Source organism: Egretta garzetta, unplaced genomic scaffold (genome assembly GCF_000687185.1).
Source record: "Egretta garzetta isolate BGI_Z169 unplaced genomic scaffold, ASM68718v1 scaffold148, whole genome shotgun sequence".
NCBI lineage: Eukaryota > Metazoa > Chordata > Aves > Pelecaniformes > Ardeidae > Egretta > Egretta garzetta.
This window is the reverse complement of record NW_009260669.1, coordinates 1,413,736-1,434,621: the sequence shown is the minus strand read 5'-3', so window position 1 is coordinate 1,434,621 and position 20,886 is coordinate 1,413,736. Positions and strand designations below refer to the sequence as shown.

General features: G+C 35.7%; 1 protein-coding gene across 1 annotated transcript in view; it reads left to right on the top strand.

Moving 5' to 3' along the window:
* Positions 1 to 20,886, top strand: part of CACNA2D1 (calcium voltage-gated channel auxiliary subunit alpha2delta 1) — a 364,004-nt gene that overhangs the window by 273,316 nt on the left and 69,802 nt on the right. The window contains exons 11-12 of the mRNA XM_035901091.1: positions 9,094 to 9,252; positions 14,307 to 14,411. Coding sequence (XP_035756984.1) covers positions 9,094 to 9,252; positions 14,307 to 14,411 — 264 coding nt within the window. The remainder of the gene's footprint in view (positions 1 to 9,093; positions 9,253 to 14,306; positions 14,412 to 20,886) is intronic.

Here is a 20,886-nt window from a genome sequence, read left to right as displayed (position 1 = left end):
GAATACAGTTTTAGAACAAATATATATATATATATACCTGTTTTTCTTCTCATCTATTTTGGCTCTTTTTTTTCCCAGACCGCTTGATAGCTTTGATCTTTCTGCTTATCCGTCTCAAATGTTTTCCAGTCCCTGTATATTCCGCTTCTGAATACTGATCCTTTCTTCATTTTGCAGCCTTTTTCCATGAGGGTTGCCCTCCAACCTCCCTTGTTTTGTCTTATACTGTCCTCTTAATGAAAACAGCTGTCTGTAGAGCCTCTTGTTATTCATTTTTTTGATCTGCCATCATATCCACAGAGTGCTTAGAGTAGCACTCCTAAGATATATGAAATAAATCAACATATCTGTTTCATTTCCCTTGAATCCTCTAATATCCTGGTGTCGGGCTAGAAGTTTTAATAATTTTAAAGAAAGATGCTCTTAGTGAGAGCAGGTTGAGACTCTGGAAAAGAAGAGGGGTTTAGCAATGCAGAAGTAACTATTCTGGAATCAGAAGAGGGTTTCAGAATGACAACCCCTTCTCTCGTCCATCAGTTTAACTCTTGCAGCATTATGGACTGCAGAAGTCCATATGTCTGGGAGGAGCCCACAGCTCAATGGAACTACCCATGGGAGAGGAAAGTTCTCTAGTATTTATATATTTCAATGCAATTCTGTATAATTTTCTACTGATTTTGCAAGTTGATCCTTCTCTGAATAGGAGGATAATGACAAGTTCCTTGTAAGACTGACAGATTAGTATTCCTGTTTCTCACCTTCTCCAGAATGACAAGGTTCAAGCAGCATTGAACTCAAACCGATTTGTTCAGAGTTTCATGTTAAGTTGAATTGATTAACTTATCTTTCAAGTTATTGAGTTGCTCCATATATGGCCAAAGATTATACTGGTGGTTTGAGGTCAACTAGGTGAAGTTCTCTAACACTCTTAGTGCCCCATTAACAGGCTTGGGCATTCCTGTCCAAACCTGTGAATATGAGTTCTTCATTTCCTCAGACCTGAGGATTGTTCTGGGAGATCCCAAAGACAGAGGCTGCAAAAGGATACAAATAAATTGGGTAGTGAGAAATAATCTAGTGAAAAATACATCTAGATCCTATATCTTGCTATATAATTACAAGATGAATGTAATTATATTAATACTTCATGATTCTTTAAAGTAAAAAGCTAAGGTTATTCTGTTTTCCATGATTTCCAAGTGATTTCCATTATTTCCTGGTGAGACCCCACCTGGAGTACTGTGTCCAGTTCTGGGCTCCCAGGTTCAAGAAAGATGAGGAACTCCTAGAAAGAGTTCAGAGGAGGGCAACAAAGATGATGAGGAGACTGGAGCATCTCCCCTGTGAGGAAGGGCTGAGAGAGCTGGGCTTGTTTAGCCTAGAGAAGACTGAGAGGGGATCTCATCAACACATACAAACTCTTAAGGGTGGATGTCATGAGGACGGAGCCAGACTCTTTGCAGTGGTGCCCAGCGACAGGACAAGGGGCAATGGGCACAAACTGAAGCATAAGAGGTTTCAGTTGAATACGCGGAAGAACTTCTTTACTTTGAGGATGGCAGAGCACTGGAACAGGCTGCCTGGGGGGCTGTGGAGTCTCCTTCTCTGGAGATATTCAAAGCCCACCTGGACGAAGTCCTGTGCAACCTGCTCTAGGAGAACCTGCTTTAGCAGGGGGGTTGGACTAGGTGATCTCCCGAGGTCCCTTCCAACCCTTGCCATTCTGTGATTCTGTGAAGTGTTTTGCTGCAAACCCCTCTTTATTTTAGCTTAGATAAGGAAAAAGCTCTTTATACAGTTGAAAAAGTAGACGCTGTCACTGGTAGTGGGTGGCTTCGTATTTTAACAATTGAATGGTTTGCCTTCAAATGTCAACTGTTGTTTTGTAAGTGACTCACTGAGCCCACAGCATCGTACACAAATTCCATTTATTTTCTTTTTACCACAATAGCATTTTTACTACATATGTTTCTCTTTACTGCAATAATTAGGGGAACTGCTAGTCTGATAAACACACAACTGACATTTCATATAGATACATTGAGAGTATTTTATTCAATAAAGTGTGGTTTGTAATGACTTTAATTTTAAACCTTTGATAGGACTTGATTTTGTAAGAACATGGACTTTCTGAAGTGGCAACTGGTTTTTGAAACGTTGCATGTTCTTTCTTCCAGCTAGATACTAAGTGATTGAGTATATTGTTAACTGGTTTTCAAGAATCATCCAAACCTAAATAAGCCTTTTATGGTTCTTAGGAGACAGGTAATCTGACCAGTAATTGTCATAGGCTTATTGCAAGTATTTTGGCTTTTGCTATCTTAATGTGTGAAAAATTATTAATGCCACTATAGATATTATATTTCAGATGCGTGTATCTGAAAATTGGCTCAGTTTGGTTCATTCAAAGTTATGAATAGTCCTGGTATTTGTCACCTGGTCAACTGGTTACAGAGCAAAATTATTTTGGTGTTGTGTAGCGGGTATGACAGGCCAGTTTTAAGGACAAACTGAAGGCTTTTACACTTGAAATCCTTCAGTTCAGTATTTTACTGGAGTTCAGATTAATTAAATGTAGCCCTGAATTTTGTTCCCCTCTGGGCATTTTTATCAGTCTCATTTCAACCTTCAGACTTTCCTTCACCTCCTAGCAAACAGGAAAATGCTTATTTTGGAGGGCTGTTGTTCCATCTACTGATTCCACTATCTAATAAAAACTCTTCTCATCTGATTTGTTGACTGACGTTAACATTAATGTTGACTGATGTATTTCAAAACAGCTGGCTCATGTATTTTCTTAATTAGCTTACAGTATTTGCAGACTTTGGTTGATGTAAATCGCCATTCTACAGATGTGTTATTTCTCTCCTTCATTTTACATCAACATTTGTCAATCTATAGGTGAAGGTATTTTGACATTGACTCTTTTTTCGGTTTCCATCATGTGTAAGTACAGTACACTTTATTTGTTAACTGCTTAAACAGTTTGAGCCAGTATTCCTGTCAATTTTTAAAACATAATTTTTGTATCTGTAATTACCAACCCATATGGTAGATACCTGACCTTCACAGAAATAATTATCCTGATACGTTTGCAGGACTGCTAGCAAGCAATTTAGATTTGCAGTTTAATGTCAGTGGCATTTCAGGGAGAAATGTTCACTTGTCACTAAATTTTGACTTGAGCACCTAAACTGTTGTTTCCTATAGCCCAATGTAAGGCAAGAACTGACAATAAGATTGACTTTATAGTTACTTTCATATTAGTTGATGAAATAAGCTGCGTATAATGTCACTGATGAAACAGAACAGTGTTTTCACTCTTCTTTTTTTCAGATGAAATTGCCTTGTGTAGAGCAGAGCTACCTACCAGATAGTGGTGGTGGTCTGCTTTCCAAGCACTCTCATCCCATCTCACTGTTAGAATTCATTCTCACATCTTTTATTTTTAAAATTACTTGAGTAATTTTCCAATCATTATTATAAATCAGGTCAAGGCAAGCTGAAATAATTTCACAGCACAATGTTTTCACTCCTACGTAGTTAATGTACCTGATAATCATCAGGTGATTTATTGGTTACTTCTGTCAGAAACACCTTTGAGTGTGTCAGTGTTCTGCATCAAAGTGAACTGACTACAGCTGTGTGATCATTTCATGGTTTTGCTTAAGCAGCAAAACATGCTACTTAAACACAGTGAATAAAAATCACCACATCATATTGAGGGCAAATTGAAAAATGAATGACCATAATTTGTTTTAGTCTGGGGAAAGAACTTTTATAAAAGATAATGGCTTTAAAATCACACAATGGTTAGATATGTTAGGGTTCAGCTGGGAGTCTTAGATTTTAATCACGGCAGAGGGTTGGTCCTACCAAAATTATTCTTTTCTGGGAAATATGGCATACATTAAAGGAATATTCAAGCTGAAAATTTGTTTATAATTCCATGTGTTCATTTATTGTGAAGGTGAAGTTAGTGTTCTGACACTAGGAGAACTGGGAAATATTTTTTATCTCCATCATCTCATCCTGTTTTCATACATTTGTTGCTGTAAATAATTTAGATAGCTGATACTGTATTTATAGTTGTGGTATTATGAAAATAAAGCCCTGATAAATAGAATATTACAAAAATAAATAAGTAACCTTTGTCATATTATCGTATACAACTGACTTCTGTAGAATGCCTGGTCAAATACAACATTGCATTTTTCAAAGTTAAAACACTTGTTCATGCTTTTGCATGTTTTTAGAAACATCTCTTTGTGACCGATTGGGAACTGCATATGGATAGAAAAGGGGACAGAAAATTTTCCATAAAGTCATTTGAGAATAACTTGCTCCCACAGATTTTAATCACCTGGGGAACAGAGCTATAAAATTGGGACAGAATAATAACTGTCCTTATGAATTAGAAAGACACACGAAGATTCTTGTATGGTATTCTCATAGTGTATATCCTTGCCTAGCAAGAATCCATACAATTTTTTAGCAAATACGGTCCTCAGGAAAACAGCAGCTATAGCATAAACCAGTATAAGTATCTCACCAAAAGAAAATATTAACTCATGAGGAATGAGCAAAAATAAAGTCCCTGGAAAAAATAAATACAGTATGAAGATGATAAGCCATGAGATTAGTTGTGAACTACTTAATGCTCAAAATCAAAATAGTAGATTTTCTTCTTAAGGTTCTACATACATGCAGGAGTGGCTCGTGGTACAATAATGGTATTAGAAGATGAGACAGACAAATTCATGCTTTAAAGTCTGTAGTTCTTGGGGCATTTTGACACATTCTTTTTTTGTGAGAATAAGAAATTACATGTGGAACCGTAGATTAGGATCCAGCATAGTGAATGCTCTCATAATACTGCCTGGATTACACCTACAGCCAAAAACCCCACAGTTGCAGCTCTGTGGCTGTTTTCAAGAAGGACCTGGAACAAATTAAGCTAAGCCTGCTGCTGCTGCCTTTCTCTGCCAGTCATCTCTGCCATAAGCTGTACTGTATTTGCTGTTATACGTTTGTTCCTACTAAGTCAATAGCAGAAGCCTCATTGATTAAAGTGGATGTTTGATAAAAATTACTGGTAGTTCATATTTTATTTGGTTCTAATGGCAGGGAGCATGCATCTGTATGCATCTGATTGCAGGACATGGAAAAGTCTGCGTAACTCCTAAGCATCCCATTTACTTGGATTGAATTATTATGCATTATTAAAAATGGTTTGATAGTATTGATCCCTTCATCCTTTTAAATTCTGTTCATTGTAAGTGTCCTACAATTACAGTGCAAGTTGATGTTTGCTGCTGATACCAGTTCTCTCCGTACTTTGTGCCTGGTACTTAGTGATTTATTTTAGACATGTAAGTAGCCTGAGCAGTTATTGAAATCTGTGACCTTATTTACCTTATCTTCTATACAGTACTACTGAACTAATTAGCAGTATTGAGACTCAAGCCAACAAGGGCTGATTTTTGGTTATTTTAAGGCTTTGCACCAGGCTGACAGCATAAAATTACATTTACATTTACTTTCACTGAAGACCCTTAATCAGGAGGAGACATAATAATCTGTTTTCAGCTGAAATATAAATTAGGGGGTCTGGGGTTTAGTGCCTTTACTGAGATGGAGTTTTACAAAGTTTTTTGGACATCTTATTTTCCACTGAGAAAAAAAGCTCACACAAGAAATCTGAATAGATAAACAGTTTAAAAATTGGCCGTGACAATAGTTTTAGTAATATTAGCCAAGATTATCTTAAATAAAAATCACTATGTTGTAGTTAAAAGGAGATTTTGATTCAAATAGGGTTCAACACAGGTGATATCAGTGATATGCACTTTTGTTCAAGACTACCGTTAGAATAACGCATTCTACAGCATTTTTTAAGAGAAGTTTCATCTTTGAGTTTTGATAGAAAGATACAGAGGTAGCTAAAAAGTGAGACATATTTCTGCATCCCTCTCTCTACCGGTGTGTGTGTGTGTGTGTGTGTGTGTATTTGTATTTATAAATGTATGTGTGTATATTCATACAGAGACAAATTTTAAAGCGATCATAAACTGATTTCTACTTATGCAGACAACATTTTGCACATAAAAAATTTTCTGTGTATGTTTTTAAATAATGTCAGAATCTTGTATAAATTAATTTTTCAGGGTGTAGTCTTTATGGATATGTGGGTTAGAGGACAAATATGTCTGTTCTCAATACGCAAATTTGTATTATTATTAACAATATTCTCTTACTTACAGCTATACTCTCATCTGCTTCCTTTGCCCCAGTAGTGTGTTTAGTTTTCTGTAAAATGTGTGCACTAATTCATTATGACCTGCAAGTTTCACTGTAAAACAGCAGGTTTAGCAACAGACATACATGCAATATGAAAGTCACCTGATAGTTCAACCAATAGTTTTCAGTGATTAAAAAAAGTAAAATAAACATTCTCTCGTGTTTGGGGTTTTTTTTCCCTAACTCTGCTTTTCCTCTTTTTCAGATCTTCCCTTACCTTTCCCTGTAACACAGCATCTCACTTTGCTTTTTCCAAGGTTTGTTTTCTATGGATCATGAAGGTTTGAATGCTGCTAGAGTACCCAGAAAAGCCCACTCAGATACTTGGACTATTTGTAGAAAAATCATTGTACACAGTTCAGAATACAACGTCACATATGCTCTTAAAAAAAAAGTAAATTAATCCATTAGACTAAGTGGATGTTTAAGAAGGACTAAGTAGCTGTCAACCTGCAGGGAAGTCATGGGTCATCAGTGACACAGCTAAAGCTTCAGCTGTAATGACAGCATGGAGTGCTCTGCCTTCGGTCATGTTTGCCCTTCTGCCAAGCAGAAAACAGGTAGAAGCTCATGCTCTTCTCTAGCCTAAAGGTGACAAATCCTTGATAACCCAGGGGGGTGTTTTTACCATTACTTCAGCTTGTAAGTTGTAATGCAGACTGCTCAAAATTGAGCAGAAAGAACTAACTGGGGAAGGAACTGTTTCTATCTTACTCCTCCAGCTCATGAGCATCCAGATGCAACTCATATCAGCATGACTGTCATGAAGCCTGAAGACAGCTTTGCCTCAAGGACCATAGAAGAGCTCCCTACACCCAAACCTTTACCAGAGGTGGCAGAACTATCCCAGGTCCACCCAAAAACACAGCAAGAGAAGCCAACACATGCCACTGCAATAAGGTGGCACATTGCAGCCACTCACAGCCAAAAACCCCCCGGTTGCAGCTCTGTGGCTGTTTTCAAGAAGGACCTGGAACAAATTAAGCTAAGCCTGCTGCTGCTGCCTTTCTCTGCCAGTCATCTCTGCCATAAGCTGTACTGTATTTGCTGTTATACGTTTGTTCCTACTAAGTCAATAGCAGAAGCCTCATTGATTAAAGTGGATGTTTGATAAAAATTACTGGTAGTTCATATTTTATTTGGTTCTAATGGCAGGGAGCATGCATCTGTATGCATCTGATTGCAGGACATGGAAAAGTCTGCGTAACTCCTAAGCATCCCATTTACTTGGATTGAATTATTATGCATTATTAAAAATGGTTTGATAGTATTGATCCCTTCATCCTTTTAAATTCTGTTCATTGTAAGTGTCCTACAATTACAGTGCAAGCTGATGTTTGCTGCTGATACCAGTTCTCTCCGTACTTTGTGCCTGGTACTTAGTGATTTATTTTAGACATGTAAGTAGCCTGAGCAGTTATTGAAATCTGTGACCTTATTTACCTTATCTTCTATACAGTACTACTGAACTAATTAGCAGTATTGAGACTCAAGCCAACAAGGGCTGATTTTTGGTTATTTTAAGGCTTTGCACCAGGCTGACAGCATAAAATTACATTTACATTTACTTTCACTGAAGACCCTTAATCAGGAGGAGACATAATAATCTGTTTTCAGCTGAAATATAAATTAGGGGGTCTGGGGTTTAGTGCCTTTACTGAGATGGAGTTTTACAAAGTTTTTTGGACATCTTATTTTCCACTGAGAAAAAAAGCTCACACAAGAAATCTGAATAGATAAACAGTTTAAAAATTGGCCGTGACAATAGTTTTAGTAATATTAGCCAAGATTATCTTAAATAAAAATCACTATGTTGTAGTTAAAAGGAGATTTTGATTCAAATAGGGTTCAACACAGGTGATATCAGTGATATGCACTTTTGTTCAAGACTACCGTTAGAATAACGCATTCTACAGCATTTTTTAAGAGAAGTTTCATCTTTGAGTTTTGATAGAAAGATACAGAGGTAGCTAAAAAGTGAGACATATTTCTGCATCCCTCTCTCTACCGGTGTGTGTGTGTGTGTGTGTGTGTGTATATTTGTACTTATAAATGTATGTGTGTATATTCATACAGAGACAAATTTTAAAGCGATCATAAACTGATTTCTACTTATGCAGACAACATTTTGCACATAAAAAATTTTCTGTGTATGTTTTTAAATAATGTCAGAATCTTGTATAAATTAATTTTTCAGGGTGTAGTCTTTATGGATATGTGGGTTAGAGGACAAATATGTCTGTTCTCAATACGCAAATTTCTATTATTATTAACAATATTCTCTTACTTACAGCTATACTCTCATCTGCTTCCTTTGCCCCAGTAGTGTGTTTAGTTTTCTGTAAAATGTGTGCACTAATTCATTATGACCTGCAAGTTTCACTGTAAAACAGCAGGTTTAGCAACAGACATACATGCAATATGAAAGTCACCTGATAGTTCAACCAATAGTTTTCAGTGATTAAAAAAAGTAAAATAAACATTCTCTCATGTTTGGTTTTTTTTTTTCCCTAACTCTGCATTTCTCAGTTTCATTTCATTATATGAGCTTGGAAAAAAAAAAAATTGTGGGAGTTTTCCCACTACACTAGAGGGTTTGGAATTTTTGGATTTCACAAAAAGTGAAGCAGCAAATACCTTTTTTTTTTTTTTTTTTTTTTAATAATTATTGCTCAATTTTGAAATCTCCAGGCACTGCTGGACATTCTTAATGTAGTGGAAATGAAAATCCAAGTGTGACATACTAGAGAAGAGAATTAACTGTCTTTAATACTTTTTCTATTTATTTTACAGTTTAACAATAATGCTCAGAACGTCAGTTGCTTTAATCATCTTGTCCAAGCTAATGTGAGGAACAAGAAGAAGCTGAAAGAAGCTGTCTATAAAATCTCTGCTAAAGGAATTACAGATTACAAAAAAGGCTTTAGCTATGCTTTTGAACAGCTGCTAAATGTAAGTATGAAAGTCATCTCTCTCTGCTGTCAAGTGAAGAAGGAGAACTTGAGTGTTCAGATGGCCACTGCATGCTCTTCCATCACGTAACTGAGTGATAACCAGGACAATGCCTTATTTAGCAAGTTAATTTATCCCAACAATATGTTTGTTGAATTTTTTTCTCTCTTTGGAGATCCACTAGCAGGTTGCTAAGATTTGGGAATAAATTTGGGTTTCAATGTGCTGTACTGTTTTTACTTCATTTGATCAGTTAGTTTTTAATTTAACATGTGATTCTCAGTTGGCACATAGCTGTTGTAGTGGTTGATTTGCAGGTAATTTTAAAATAGAAGGCTACAGAATGTTACAGTGTTGTTTATTATTTCAGTTTTGCCACAGTATCTCCTAGCAATGTTTAGTTAACCTGCAATTTTATAGTTATTGCATGTCATAAATAATCTACTGTGGCTTGAGCAGGACTAAGGGGAGCAAATTACTTAGTTAACAGAGGAATAGTAGGCACCTGAGAGTATTCTCTTTCTCATTCTCATGCACAAAATTAATAGTTTCCTCAAAAATTAGATGCGTCTCCATGTTTTAGTTACATTGTACTTTCTACTTTACTCCCAAGCACTAGCTAAGTAGTAATGTCTCCCATTTATCACAAATGGGGGGGTTTATTAGTAATTTTTTTAATAGTTTGTGTAGTTGTTTAAAAATATGTCTATATTTCACCTTCATAAAGACTGCATATTGGATCTTCACCTTAGTATAAGTAGAGCTATACTGATTTACAGAAGTTAATGATCTAGCTTAATGAATATAAAGTGTTTGGGTTTTGGTTTTTTTTTTTTTTTTAAAAATTTTTTTTTGTTTAATATATCAGTTATGTCTCTCATTATACAACTGTTTAATTTTCTCCCCTGATCTGCCAGATTCCAGACTTCGGGGTGTTTCCCTGCCATTGTATATGCAGCTTAGGGCTAGAGCTGGTTTAAAAATTCCTAGGGCTGTTAAATTTTGATGGGTGAAAAGAATATATAATGTTTTCAAGGGTATTTTCTCAGCAGTTCTCTATTTAGATGAGCAGAGGGATTTGGTGGGGAAATGATTGTGTGCCCTCTGCTGATGGTTATATAAAACTGCAAATAGGATTTTAAAAGCTGTTGACTTTTTTGGACCAGGCAGAAGGGCATTTCCCCTTTTTCTTCCTTCCTCTCATTCAGAGAGAACCCACAAGACACAAGAAAGACCACAGCTCGTTCCTTGTAAGATTTTAATTTGATTAACAGTACTGGTGCAGCACCAGCTATGTACTGTGCGTGCAGGTGGTATTAAGAAGACCTGAAAACAGGGGAAGCCTCAAAGTGGACTTGTTTGTAGGACTAAAAAAATTGCTTAAAGAAATAACTGGTGATCAGTCTCATAGTGGAACCATCTCTCTCATATCTGGAGACAGAGATTAGCCTCACATGATCTCTGCAAGCCAGAAAATTATGGCTGGACACTGTGGCAGTGTATATAAAGGGAAATTAGAAGATTGCACTAGGTTATAAAAATACAGTCATCCTCTCCAGATACTGGCAGATCCATTTGGCAGGAGGAGTAAAGGGCTGCTGATGGAGTTAGCGCTGGACTCTGGTGACAAGACAATATAATAGGATGATATAATACAGGCTTAAACAAATAATAAAAAATAATATGCTTAGGGATAGCTTCCAGTTTTATATTTATGAATTCAAACAGTTCAATTGCTTTAAGGTCCATGGAAATGGAATAGTTTTTAACAGCCTAAATTGTCTTAATAATTTTGTGGATACTATTTCTGGATGACAGTTATTTCTAACAATTTTCTTGAATACCAAAGTAACATTTTACTTGTGCCACTTATTGTCTGATATGTTGCTAGATGGAAATAGACACTTCAGGTTTTTTCAACATACTAATTCAAGTATCAATAATCTGGATTCCATCATTTTTATGCAGTGTTTTTCCATTATTTATTGTTATATTAGTTTGCTATTTCTTCAGCTTCAGGAATTCAGGCAGTGTTTTTCCCCATACAGTAATAATTATGACTTGTCAAAAAAATTATCTTGAAATAATGTCTTCTTGATTCAAGTAGTTGATTTTTTCCTTGGTTTGCCTTTTCCTTCTTCAGTGGCATGAAACTCATAATGAACAATGAATTCCTAAAGTATCATGTCATGAGGCATAACCCTGACTTGCCATTTAATTAATTTTAAAGATGTGAAACTTGTATAAAACGAAAGCAATTTTAGGCACACCATAAAATGTTTTATTTCTTTCTTGCTTTTTTGAACAAAAAAAAAAAAAAAAAAAAAAGCCTTTATCAAGCACAAGAGAGAGCGAAAAATGAATACGTAGACTCAGTTCCAACTTGAATTTTTCTGTGGTTTAAGCTAAGAAGCTGGTTTTTGTCCTGGGGAAGCTGCTGTCTAAGCAATGCATTCCTCTTCAGCTGTGGTATGTGATGGGAGGGCAGAGCCATCCATTGAGCCGGTGGGGCAAACTGTTCGGAGAAATGATGAAATTATTTCATCAGCTTTACAAAATCACTTATATTCACTCCTGAGACAGTATCTCTCCATCTTTGTGGGGAGAAAAAAGTTGTGTTGTAAAGGCAGTTCTGCCTTCCTTTTGATCATTTGTAAGAAACTGGTCTGTAAAGTTCATTCATCAGGATGCAAAGTTTTTATGGTGGGAAAATATCACGATTTGAGCTTATTCGTATTCAGATTTCCGATATTGTTTGCAGGCTAAAATCTTGGATTTTTTTTCTATCACATGACTTTAGTGTCTAAACAGTGTACTATAAGTAGATGCCCTTCTGTTAAGTATGAGGAGATAAAGAGAAAACTGCATTTTTCTGATACTGTATTAACATATGCTAAGAAAGCTGCTAGAAAAATCCTGATTTAGTCAGTTAAAACAAAGACTAGCTCAAGTTCACATTGCCCATAATAGCACTTGTTTTAAAATCAATAGGCAAGTTTTATAATATAACCAGGCTTTGGTCCCCTTCCTTGTCATCTCTTTGGTTTCCCTCTGATTTTATTTTGTCCTGTATATTAAATCACTGTAAATGTAGGTGAGTTTCCTTATTTATGAAGTATCCAACTCTACTTTTATTACTTTTTTAATATCAAAAAGATTGCAGCCCAAAGCAGTATCTTGTAGGTTATATTTCACAAGCAAAAACTGGTCATAAATTATTTAATTCCAACTGAAACACAGTGTGATGATGAGATTGGAGAGAATGTATTGATTTCAAGTGGGTTTTATGTGTTGTTACATATAAGAAAATCTTTGGACTTGTTTTTTTCAAATGATTGAATAAGTAGTTATTCACTGAATACTGAACTACCAATAAAAATAATCTCTGAGGAATAATTATTCATCTGTTAATATAGCGATTGCAAACAAAATTTTTGTATTTTAGTTTTCTGGGAGCATTGTAGAACTGTGGAGCTGCAATATTGAGGGTTACTGGCTGATGTTTGAGGGCTAGCTTTGGTGTTTCAGTCTCTTTATTACAGAAGAACAAGGAATCAGATGAAAAGTAATGAAAGGGAGTGGGATGGTCTCACCTGACCAGCCAGGTGAAAGTTAGTCACTATCTAGTCACGAAGACTAAAGCAAGGGTGGACTAGGTACTTTGTAAGGATGACCCTCCTAGTTCTTCTCCTGACTGTACAGTAAATTCATACAGCAAAATGCAGGCTTGTGGAAGGGGAAGTTGAATTTATTTTACTGCATCTCTAAGGGTTTTACTCTGTCACATCCAACTACTCAGAAGTATCAAGATGTGTCTGACTAGGACCATTTGTCTGCTACAGACAGGACAAGCAGTGCTGGCTGTAAAATTCCTGAACAATTTGCTTAGACTAGATTCTTAACTTTTAGGGATTAAGGAAAGCAGATGAATGCCAAAGGAGGAGCCTTTGGCTTCTTTCATAAGGAGCCAAAATTCATATTCATCTCTGTTGTTCTGGCTGTGGAACAAGGTTTTTATTCCTTTGCACAAATATACTGTGTTTTTCTCAGTGGCTTCATGAGTTACTTTGACTGCTGAATTGGGAGAGGGGCTTCTTCTCAATACTCTTTATTCCAGGCTTGCTCTCCAGACGTAATGGAACACACTCAGTTCTTCACCTCTGAGTTGCAATCTAGAAAAGTAGGTGATGGAGAGATCTTAATACTCTAGGCAGCCATATCTTGGCTGCAATATATTATGTAAACCTGATTCTAAAATTATTTTCTAAAGGTTAGCTTTTCATTTCAGTGTGTTAAAAGATGATGATGATTATAATAATAATAATAATAAACCAGAAAATAATTAAAGAAGTGGAAGATAGAGCTTATTTTAAGGAAATGTGACAAAAATAGCAAATGCAAAAATATTCCTAAGTTTATACGGTAGAGGTTTTTAGATGTACATATAGAATGCCTAAATTATCAGAGTTTTCATTTAAGTGGTCAGTGAGCTTGGTACTTTCTGTGAGTAGGAGTCCAGCAGAAAAAAAAAAAAAAGAATATTCAGTAACTCACTAGAGGATCATTGTTCCCAAATTTCCACAAGGACAGTAAGGACAAGAAAAGAAGTAAGGATGAGAAAAGAGGAGAGTAAAAATATATAGAGGCCCTCACTGTAGAATTCTCCTGCAGAACAGCTGTAGAAGAATGCTGTGGGGTTGATGTGATGAGTATGAGCTAAAGAGCTTTTCTTGTTTTTGTGGCGGTGAGAAGAACCACCAGATCCTCATTCCTCTCTGTTGGGCCAGTTCTGAAATGAGTCATATTTAACTCCCATGGAACAGAACAATGATTTTGTTTTGGTTTTGATTTATTTTATTTTATTTTATTTTATTTTATTTTATTTTATTTTTCATTCAGAAAGGGGTATTGAATGAAATCCAAAAAGTCTTTAGAAGTTTTGCCATTACCATGTTAAAGTGGTAAGCATGTTGATACGAAAGCCATCAAATATAACAGTTGTTATTCCTTATAGCCTGAAATTTTAAAAAAGCTTCTGTTTGTATCTCCTACAGCACAGTGTCTCTAGAGCTAACTGCAATAAGATTATTATGTTGTTTACGGATGGTGGTGAAGAAAGAGCACAAGAAATTTTCCATAAATATAATGAAGACAAAAAAGTAAGTATATATGAAAGATTTTACTACATAAAATACAACAGTACAAAGAGGAACATTTGAATATGGAAGAGAAAAAAAATTTGGTATGTGTATAAAGTACTTTTTAAAAACTTACTAGTATTGAACCTTAGGTGACTTAAGTTTTCTCAGTCGATAACATTTCTGTGAAAAGACCACCAAATATATTTAGTATTTTACTCCTTGTGACTCAATGGTGTGAAGCAGTACAGAAATATACCACAAGCCATAAAGAATTAAACATTTTTCTTACATTAGTGTAATCCTTGCATTATCAAGCAGAAACGCAGGTAGCTAAATGATATGACATATATGTATATCTCCTCACTGTGAATATTTTCCACGCGTTTTTGTTGTTCATCAAGGAAAGGCAAAGCCACATCTCAAGGTTAGAATCTGGATCTGAATAAATTTGGACTGGAACAAACCCACATGTTTTTCCCAGTGAGGCTAACTACACATTTGAATGCCTTAGCTAGAAGTGCAATGGCTTTCTGTTGACGAAAGTTGATCTGTGGTTCAACCAGAATTAGGGGCTTGAACGTGAGAATCACTGGATGAGTTGTGCTGTTCAGATTAGATTAGATTATTACTTGTGATGGTTTTGATTTTAGTTTTTGAATCTAATCAAACTTCTGGTCTGGCTTTTGCATACTAGATGTACAAATGCATGAATATATGTTTGCATATGTGTGTGTGAAATAAAACAGCTTTGTAAATTGTCTACTACATTTCAGTGCAAATTATTGTATTTAGAAGATTAATCCCTTTCTAAATAAAAGTTAAATATGAGCTGGATTCATACTACAACTAAGAATTTACCTTTTCTAGTGCTTGGAGATGTGCCTATACATTTTTTGGTGGGATTTTTGTTTTGTTTTGTTTTCTAAAAAAGCAGCTAGAAGTTAGATCACAATTCACCACAACACTTTAACAGTTATCATGGACGCTTATATGTAAAGCAGTGAAAGTATTTCATTGGAGATCTTCATATATTTGAATTAATCCTTTCAAAAGGAGAATTAGAAATGCAAGAGACAGTTTCCATCTCGACCTGTGATTCACTCAGTGACCTTGAATAATCATTTTGTGTCTGCTTTATAATAATGTTTCACATAGAATGATACAGTGGGATTTAGTTAATCTTCATGTCTGAGCTGCAAGGACTTTTTAAACTGACAATTAGAAGGAAGAGCTGATATCATAGCAACTCTCTGTGTGGCACACATATCTGTATTCTGAAAATATATGCAGAGATCCCTCTTCAAATTTGGACTTGGTAGCTTTTACTGTGTTACAACAAAAGCCATCAGCTAAAAGAAATATCTGCATAAGGGGAAAGATGTATGGTTAATTTCTTATTATTTTCCATTTAATTTGCCACCCTAGGAGAGAAGTATAGTAAAATATGCAGTCCAAACAACAAAACAGATCTGTAGTGCTGAGATTTGCGATCTTAGTCACATCATGCCTGATGATTGATTATTCTGTGAAGCATAATAAATGAAATTTAGGATTTACCAATTTAAAATGGTCATTTTACTGCATCCTTTAATGCTGTAAATTTGCACTGTGAAGGGTTGGGTGGCTTTTATATGTACTGTTCTATATAATACAATACACTCGCACTTTCTTGTTCCCTTTACTGAATGAGGGTTTGGGGGTTTTATTGCCTACAACAAATGTATGATGGTGATAATGGTCACTGTATGGATTTCTGATTATTTAACTGTATTTTCTTATGTAATTAAATGCATTGCAGATGCAACACAAGGCAAATTTCCTACACTTGATTGAGTTCTATGTATCTACAGGTTCACATCTTAGTAAGCACTTACATTTTGTTACATGTCTGATAAAGCACTAAGTTGCTAGGTGCCATCCTTTACTGGTTTTCTCCAAGTTGACATTGGACATACAAGAAATACTAAGAAAGTTTTTGCAGGTATCATTTGAAGAACCATTTGCTTTCTCCTTATATTTTTCAATCAGTAACAATCCTTGTGGTGTTGAAGGGGAATTTATGGTTGAAAAACTTCTAATGAGATTGAATCAATAAATTCACTTTAGGAATAATAATGAAATCCCCCTGACAATCTTTCATAACATTCTAATATTTTTAAAAATAAGACTAATACAAAATATGCTTGTGGCCATGCTCTCCTTAGTAAGACTCCAGCTGATTCCAGAATGATGACATGTGAGCTCTCTTGTTCCCTCTCTGTGTAATTTAATGTTAATCTCAATCCAGTAGAGTGTAACATAATTGAAAGACATATTGTAACATGAAAAATACACATATACTTTTATTTTCGTAAAGTCATAGTCACAAACTTAGTGTTACCTTCTTAGATTGCATAGTAGGCTGCTTTCATCTATTAAATGGTGACGTATTTAAAGATATGTGGATCTAGATTCTGTTGTCTGTAGTGCATTTATTTTATAATTTATTTCACAAATAGCCCATTGAATATAAGACCAATTTTATCATTATCATTTGTAGAGAGACTATTCAATGTAAGGTGTTAAAAAGTTTTCTGCGTTTTACCGTAGTAGCACTTCGTAATATAAATATGTATCAGCTGATGTCTTTTATTGCCTGCTCTGCATTTGAACATTTTTCTTTGTGTTTTGCATAAAGTATATAGAAGTTGAATCTTTATTGTTTTATATCACAGCCAGTCACTTCCCATCTTAGGTACACTGTGTTGTAAACTTTTTGTTTTCTCGTTCAAACAAAAGACCATTAATTCAAATCTAGTAATCTTTGTTTTCATCTTTCTGATGTAAAATGGCTTCAGGTCTCGAAGTATTTTCTTCCTTGTGTCAGTTACTTTGTAATTCCTTGGCATGAAAGCAGTTTCAGTAAGTTTTGGCCCATCAGATGTTATGACTTAGTACATTTGTTTGCAGTGCCCTTAATGCAACCTTCAAGTTAATAAGTGAAAGAATACAATAAACAATTGGAAACTACTACTCTAGAATCTAGAGGCTGGAAAATTGTCCTGTTAAGTTAGGGAATTTAATCTGTTTGAAATACCATACAGATATATTTAAAATAATTTTCTGTCTTTACAAACCATTTACAGTCTGAATATGAGGGTTATTATAAAACTTATATAACAGTTTTGAGGAGGAACATTACTAGTTTTCATCTGTTGAAGTGGAAAATCACAGTTGTGTTTCACCTTTGCCTGCCTTTATAAAGCCAGATTTTATTGTCACAGATTGCAACTACATGCTGTGCCTGATATTTAAAAACTGGCATGTTTACCTTTATGGTGACATTTGGGGCACTCACATTAAATGTGTGAAATACCACACACGCGCTAAATTTCAGGAATGGGGGTGGTAAATTTTCATTTTATTTGCACTCATACTACAGATGGCTTCACTGAAGATAGTAATATAAATTTAATTGAAAAGTAGGCCCAGTAGGCGTTCTCCTGAGAATTTTGAAATCAGGTTGAAAATAGAAAACTAACTACAGCTCTTCAGGGCAGATTATGCACCCTGAAATCTGTGTTTTGAAGGACTGCTCAATTTATGTGAATAGGAAAAGACCTTAAACATGCCTCATGAACTTTCATTTGTTTAAAGTTTCCTGGCATGATAGAGGTTTGTGGATTAGTTGGATTGATCTGACCCACACAGGTAAGAGGATCTGACTCCTCAGGTAGGACAAGAACCGTAAGGTGGGTCTCATGTCCCATTCCCACAGAATTATCTGTTGTGATAATGCAACCTCATTTTGTGTAGATTTTTCTGACAATATCATTTGAGAGGAAATGGTATACAGAGAAATTTTCCAACAGTTTCATTAAAAAATATCTGTATGTGGCAGGGACAGAACTGCTACGGTGATAGAAGTCCTATGGGAGAAAGCTCCAGCTCACTGTAACTTCACTGGGAAGCTTATGAGTGGCAGTGGCTTCTTCCAAATGGGACACATTCAGCATGTCAATATAATGATAATATGAAATATCCATGAGAAAGCACTTGCAAACCTTTCTTCTAAAACAAAAAAATACCTCCTACTGTCATTACCAAAGGAGGGAACAATTTTCTTCATTGGTTTGAATCCATATTGTGCAACTGTAAGTCACTAAAAATAAAAAGAAAACTGTATTTATCTAGGCAATGGTGTATGAATCATTCTAGACATGGCTGAAAGCACTAGTCCTGACTACAAATGACCATTGAAAAAAACCATGACATTTCCACTTGGGGTAGCTATGAGATTCTCACCAGGTGTCAGACTGAATGAATGTAATTTTCTAGAGTTACTCATAGAGCCGAAATAGAAACAGCATCTTTCTCCACACTAATATCAACTTTGAATAGAGCTTAACAGCTGTCAAAGTGTACCCCAACAGTTCTTGCATATCGGAGAGTGTGATAGACTTGTGACACAGGATGTAACATAAAGTAATGAAATTAAGGGTTGAAGCAAGAAAAAATCTGGTTTATATCTGTATGGCATGTTTCATAGTTTGATAGATAAAATTTAAGCCAGTTTTTAATGTTTCTGGATTGTAGGTTGTTCTCTGGCCTTCTCTACATGAGCTTTCTGTGATCTTTAGACAACCAGACACTAAGATGTTTCTCGTTCCTCCTGATAGTCCCCCTGTGCTGTGAATTTTCTTGGAGTGATGGTACAGGAAATCCCATGTAGAAGAAATCTCCAGCTAGCTGGTTAAACTGGCTCCCTGGCTCCTTCCCTAATCACTTCTGTCTTAAGAGTGTGTCATCTTCCAGCTGTTAATTTTAATTTATTGTATGTACTGTGACATGCACAAATGGGAAAGCTAAAATATTCTGGGTGAAACTTGGGTCAGTACTTAAAAACTCCACAATCCATTCTTTTTTCTTTCAAAGTAAAAGTGGAAAATATGTTATTAGAGTACTCACTGAAGAAATATCTTATTCTTAAGGCAAATTATCTATTTTTTACCTCTTTCTTAGCTCGACTTACTAACAAAGGGCTTGCAACATATACATTGTCACAGCTTCTGGGTTCCTAACATAGATTACATTAATGAATTTAAATATTCCATATCAGCAGTCTTCCTCCTGTGACACTCATTATCCAAGTATGCTTCAGTAATAGTCAAGTTGCACAATACTAAGTTATTTAAGGTAATAAGTGTGTAAATGCATATAATAACATTTTTTTTCCTTTTTTTTTTTCCGTTATAATATTAGGCACACATTTTTCCCCATAAACCTAAATGTTGAACAACAGTTACCTGATGGTATGCAAATCCCTATTCCCCCACTAGAAATCAGAGTACAGTGATTTTTAGGATACTCTTTTTCAAAAATGTCTATATATTGTACTTTTAGCAACCTTCTCATAAGTTGATGACTTGTGTCACAGCCTACCATGTGTCTGTGCCATGACAATGCTGTTGGATTCCAGCAGTCTGTCACGGCCTTTCCCACACTGTCTTTCATTGAGCCCTTTACCTTCAGACTATGTAACATCACGTCTAATGATTTCCTTAAAGGCTTCAATAAGGAAGCCACATCCATTACATTGCTCATCCCTTTTTCACCTACTTTTCCCTTCAACTGACAGATCCCCTGTGCTGTTTTATACATGTAGACAAGTTTGCTGGCTGAGATTGCTGCAGACATAGGAGGTGCAGCAGAAAGTGCAGTGAAGGGTTTATTTTAAAATTTCTTTACAGAAAGGGCTGTGAAGCACTGGAATGGGCTGCCCAGGGAAGTGGTCGAGTCCCCGTCCCTGGAGCGATTTAAAATACAGGTAGATGAGGTGCTTAGGGACATGGTTTAGTGGTGGGATGGCAGGATTAGGTTAACAGTTGGACTCGATGATCTTAAAGGTCTTTTCCAACCTAAACAATTCTATGAGTCTATGATTTTAGGAAGAAGATCTGCATGCAGAAGTGCCTTTTCATGCATGTATGCGCAGGCATGGTCATGTCTTGATACCAAGTTTCTCTTTGGGCTGCTGTTTCATTACGATCATGAGTCTGTCTGGGTTACCATGTGACGATTTTATCTAGTATGCAAGATAAAAATCCACTTGGTGTTGAGAACTCCAGAAGGCTAATGAAAGTTTTAATATAGCTTTGTTGAAAAGCAACCTTATCGGTCATATTAGAATCATGCGTATCTGTTACATAAAACCCAAGTGGCAGCTTGTTTCCTTGAAATTTGGCATGGAGGAAGCTATTTGATACTTCTTTTTTTGTTTATCTTCAATTCCAAACCACTACATTAATAGTGATTGATTCAGGGTATCACATAGAGGTTGGCGCTGCAGATGGAATAAAATGATTAATGAAGGCAACAAGGATAGCATATCATGTAATACAGATTGTTTTGGGATGAAAGCAAGAGAATCAGACTGCATTTTACTTATTTATAGAAACAAAATGCTACAAATGGCATAACTGGCTGAGATTAGACATCAGAAGGTTGGTCCCAT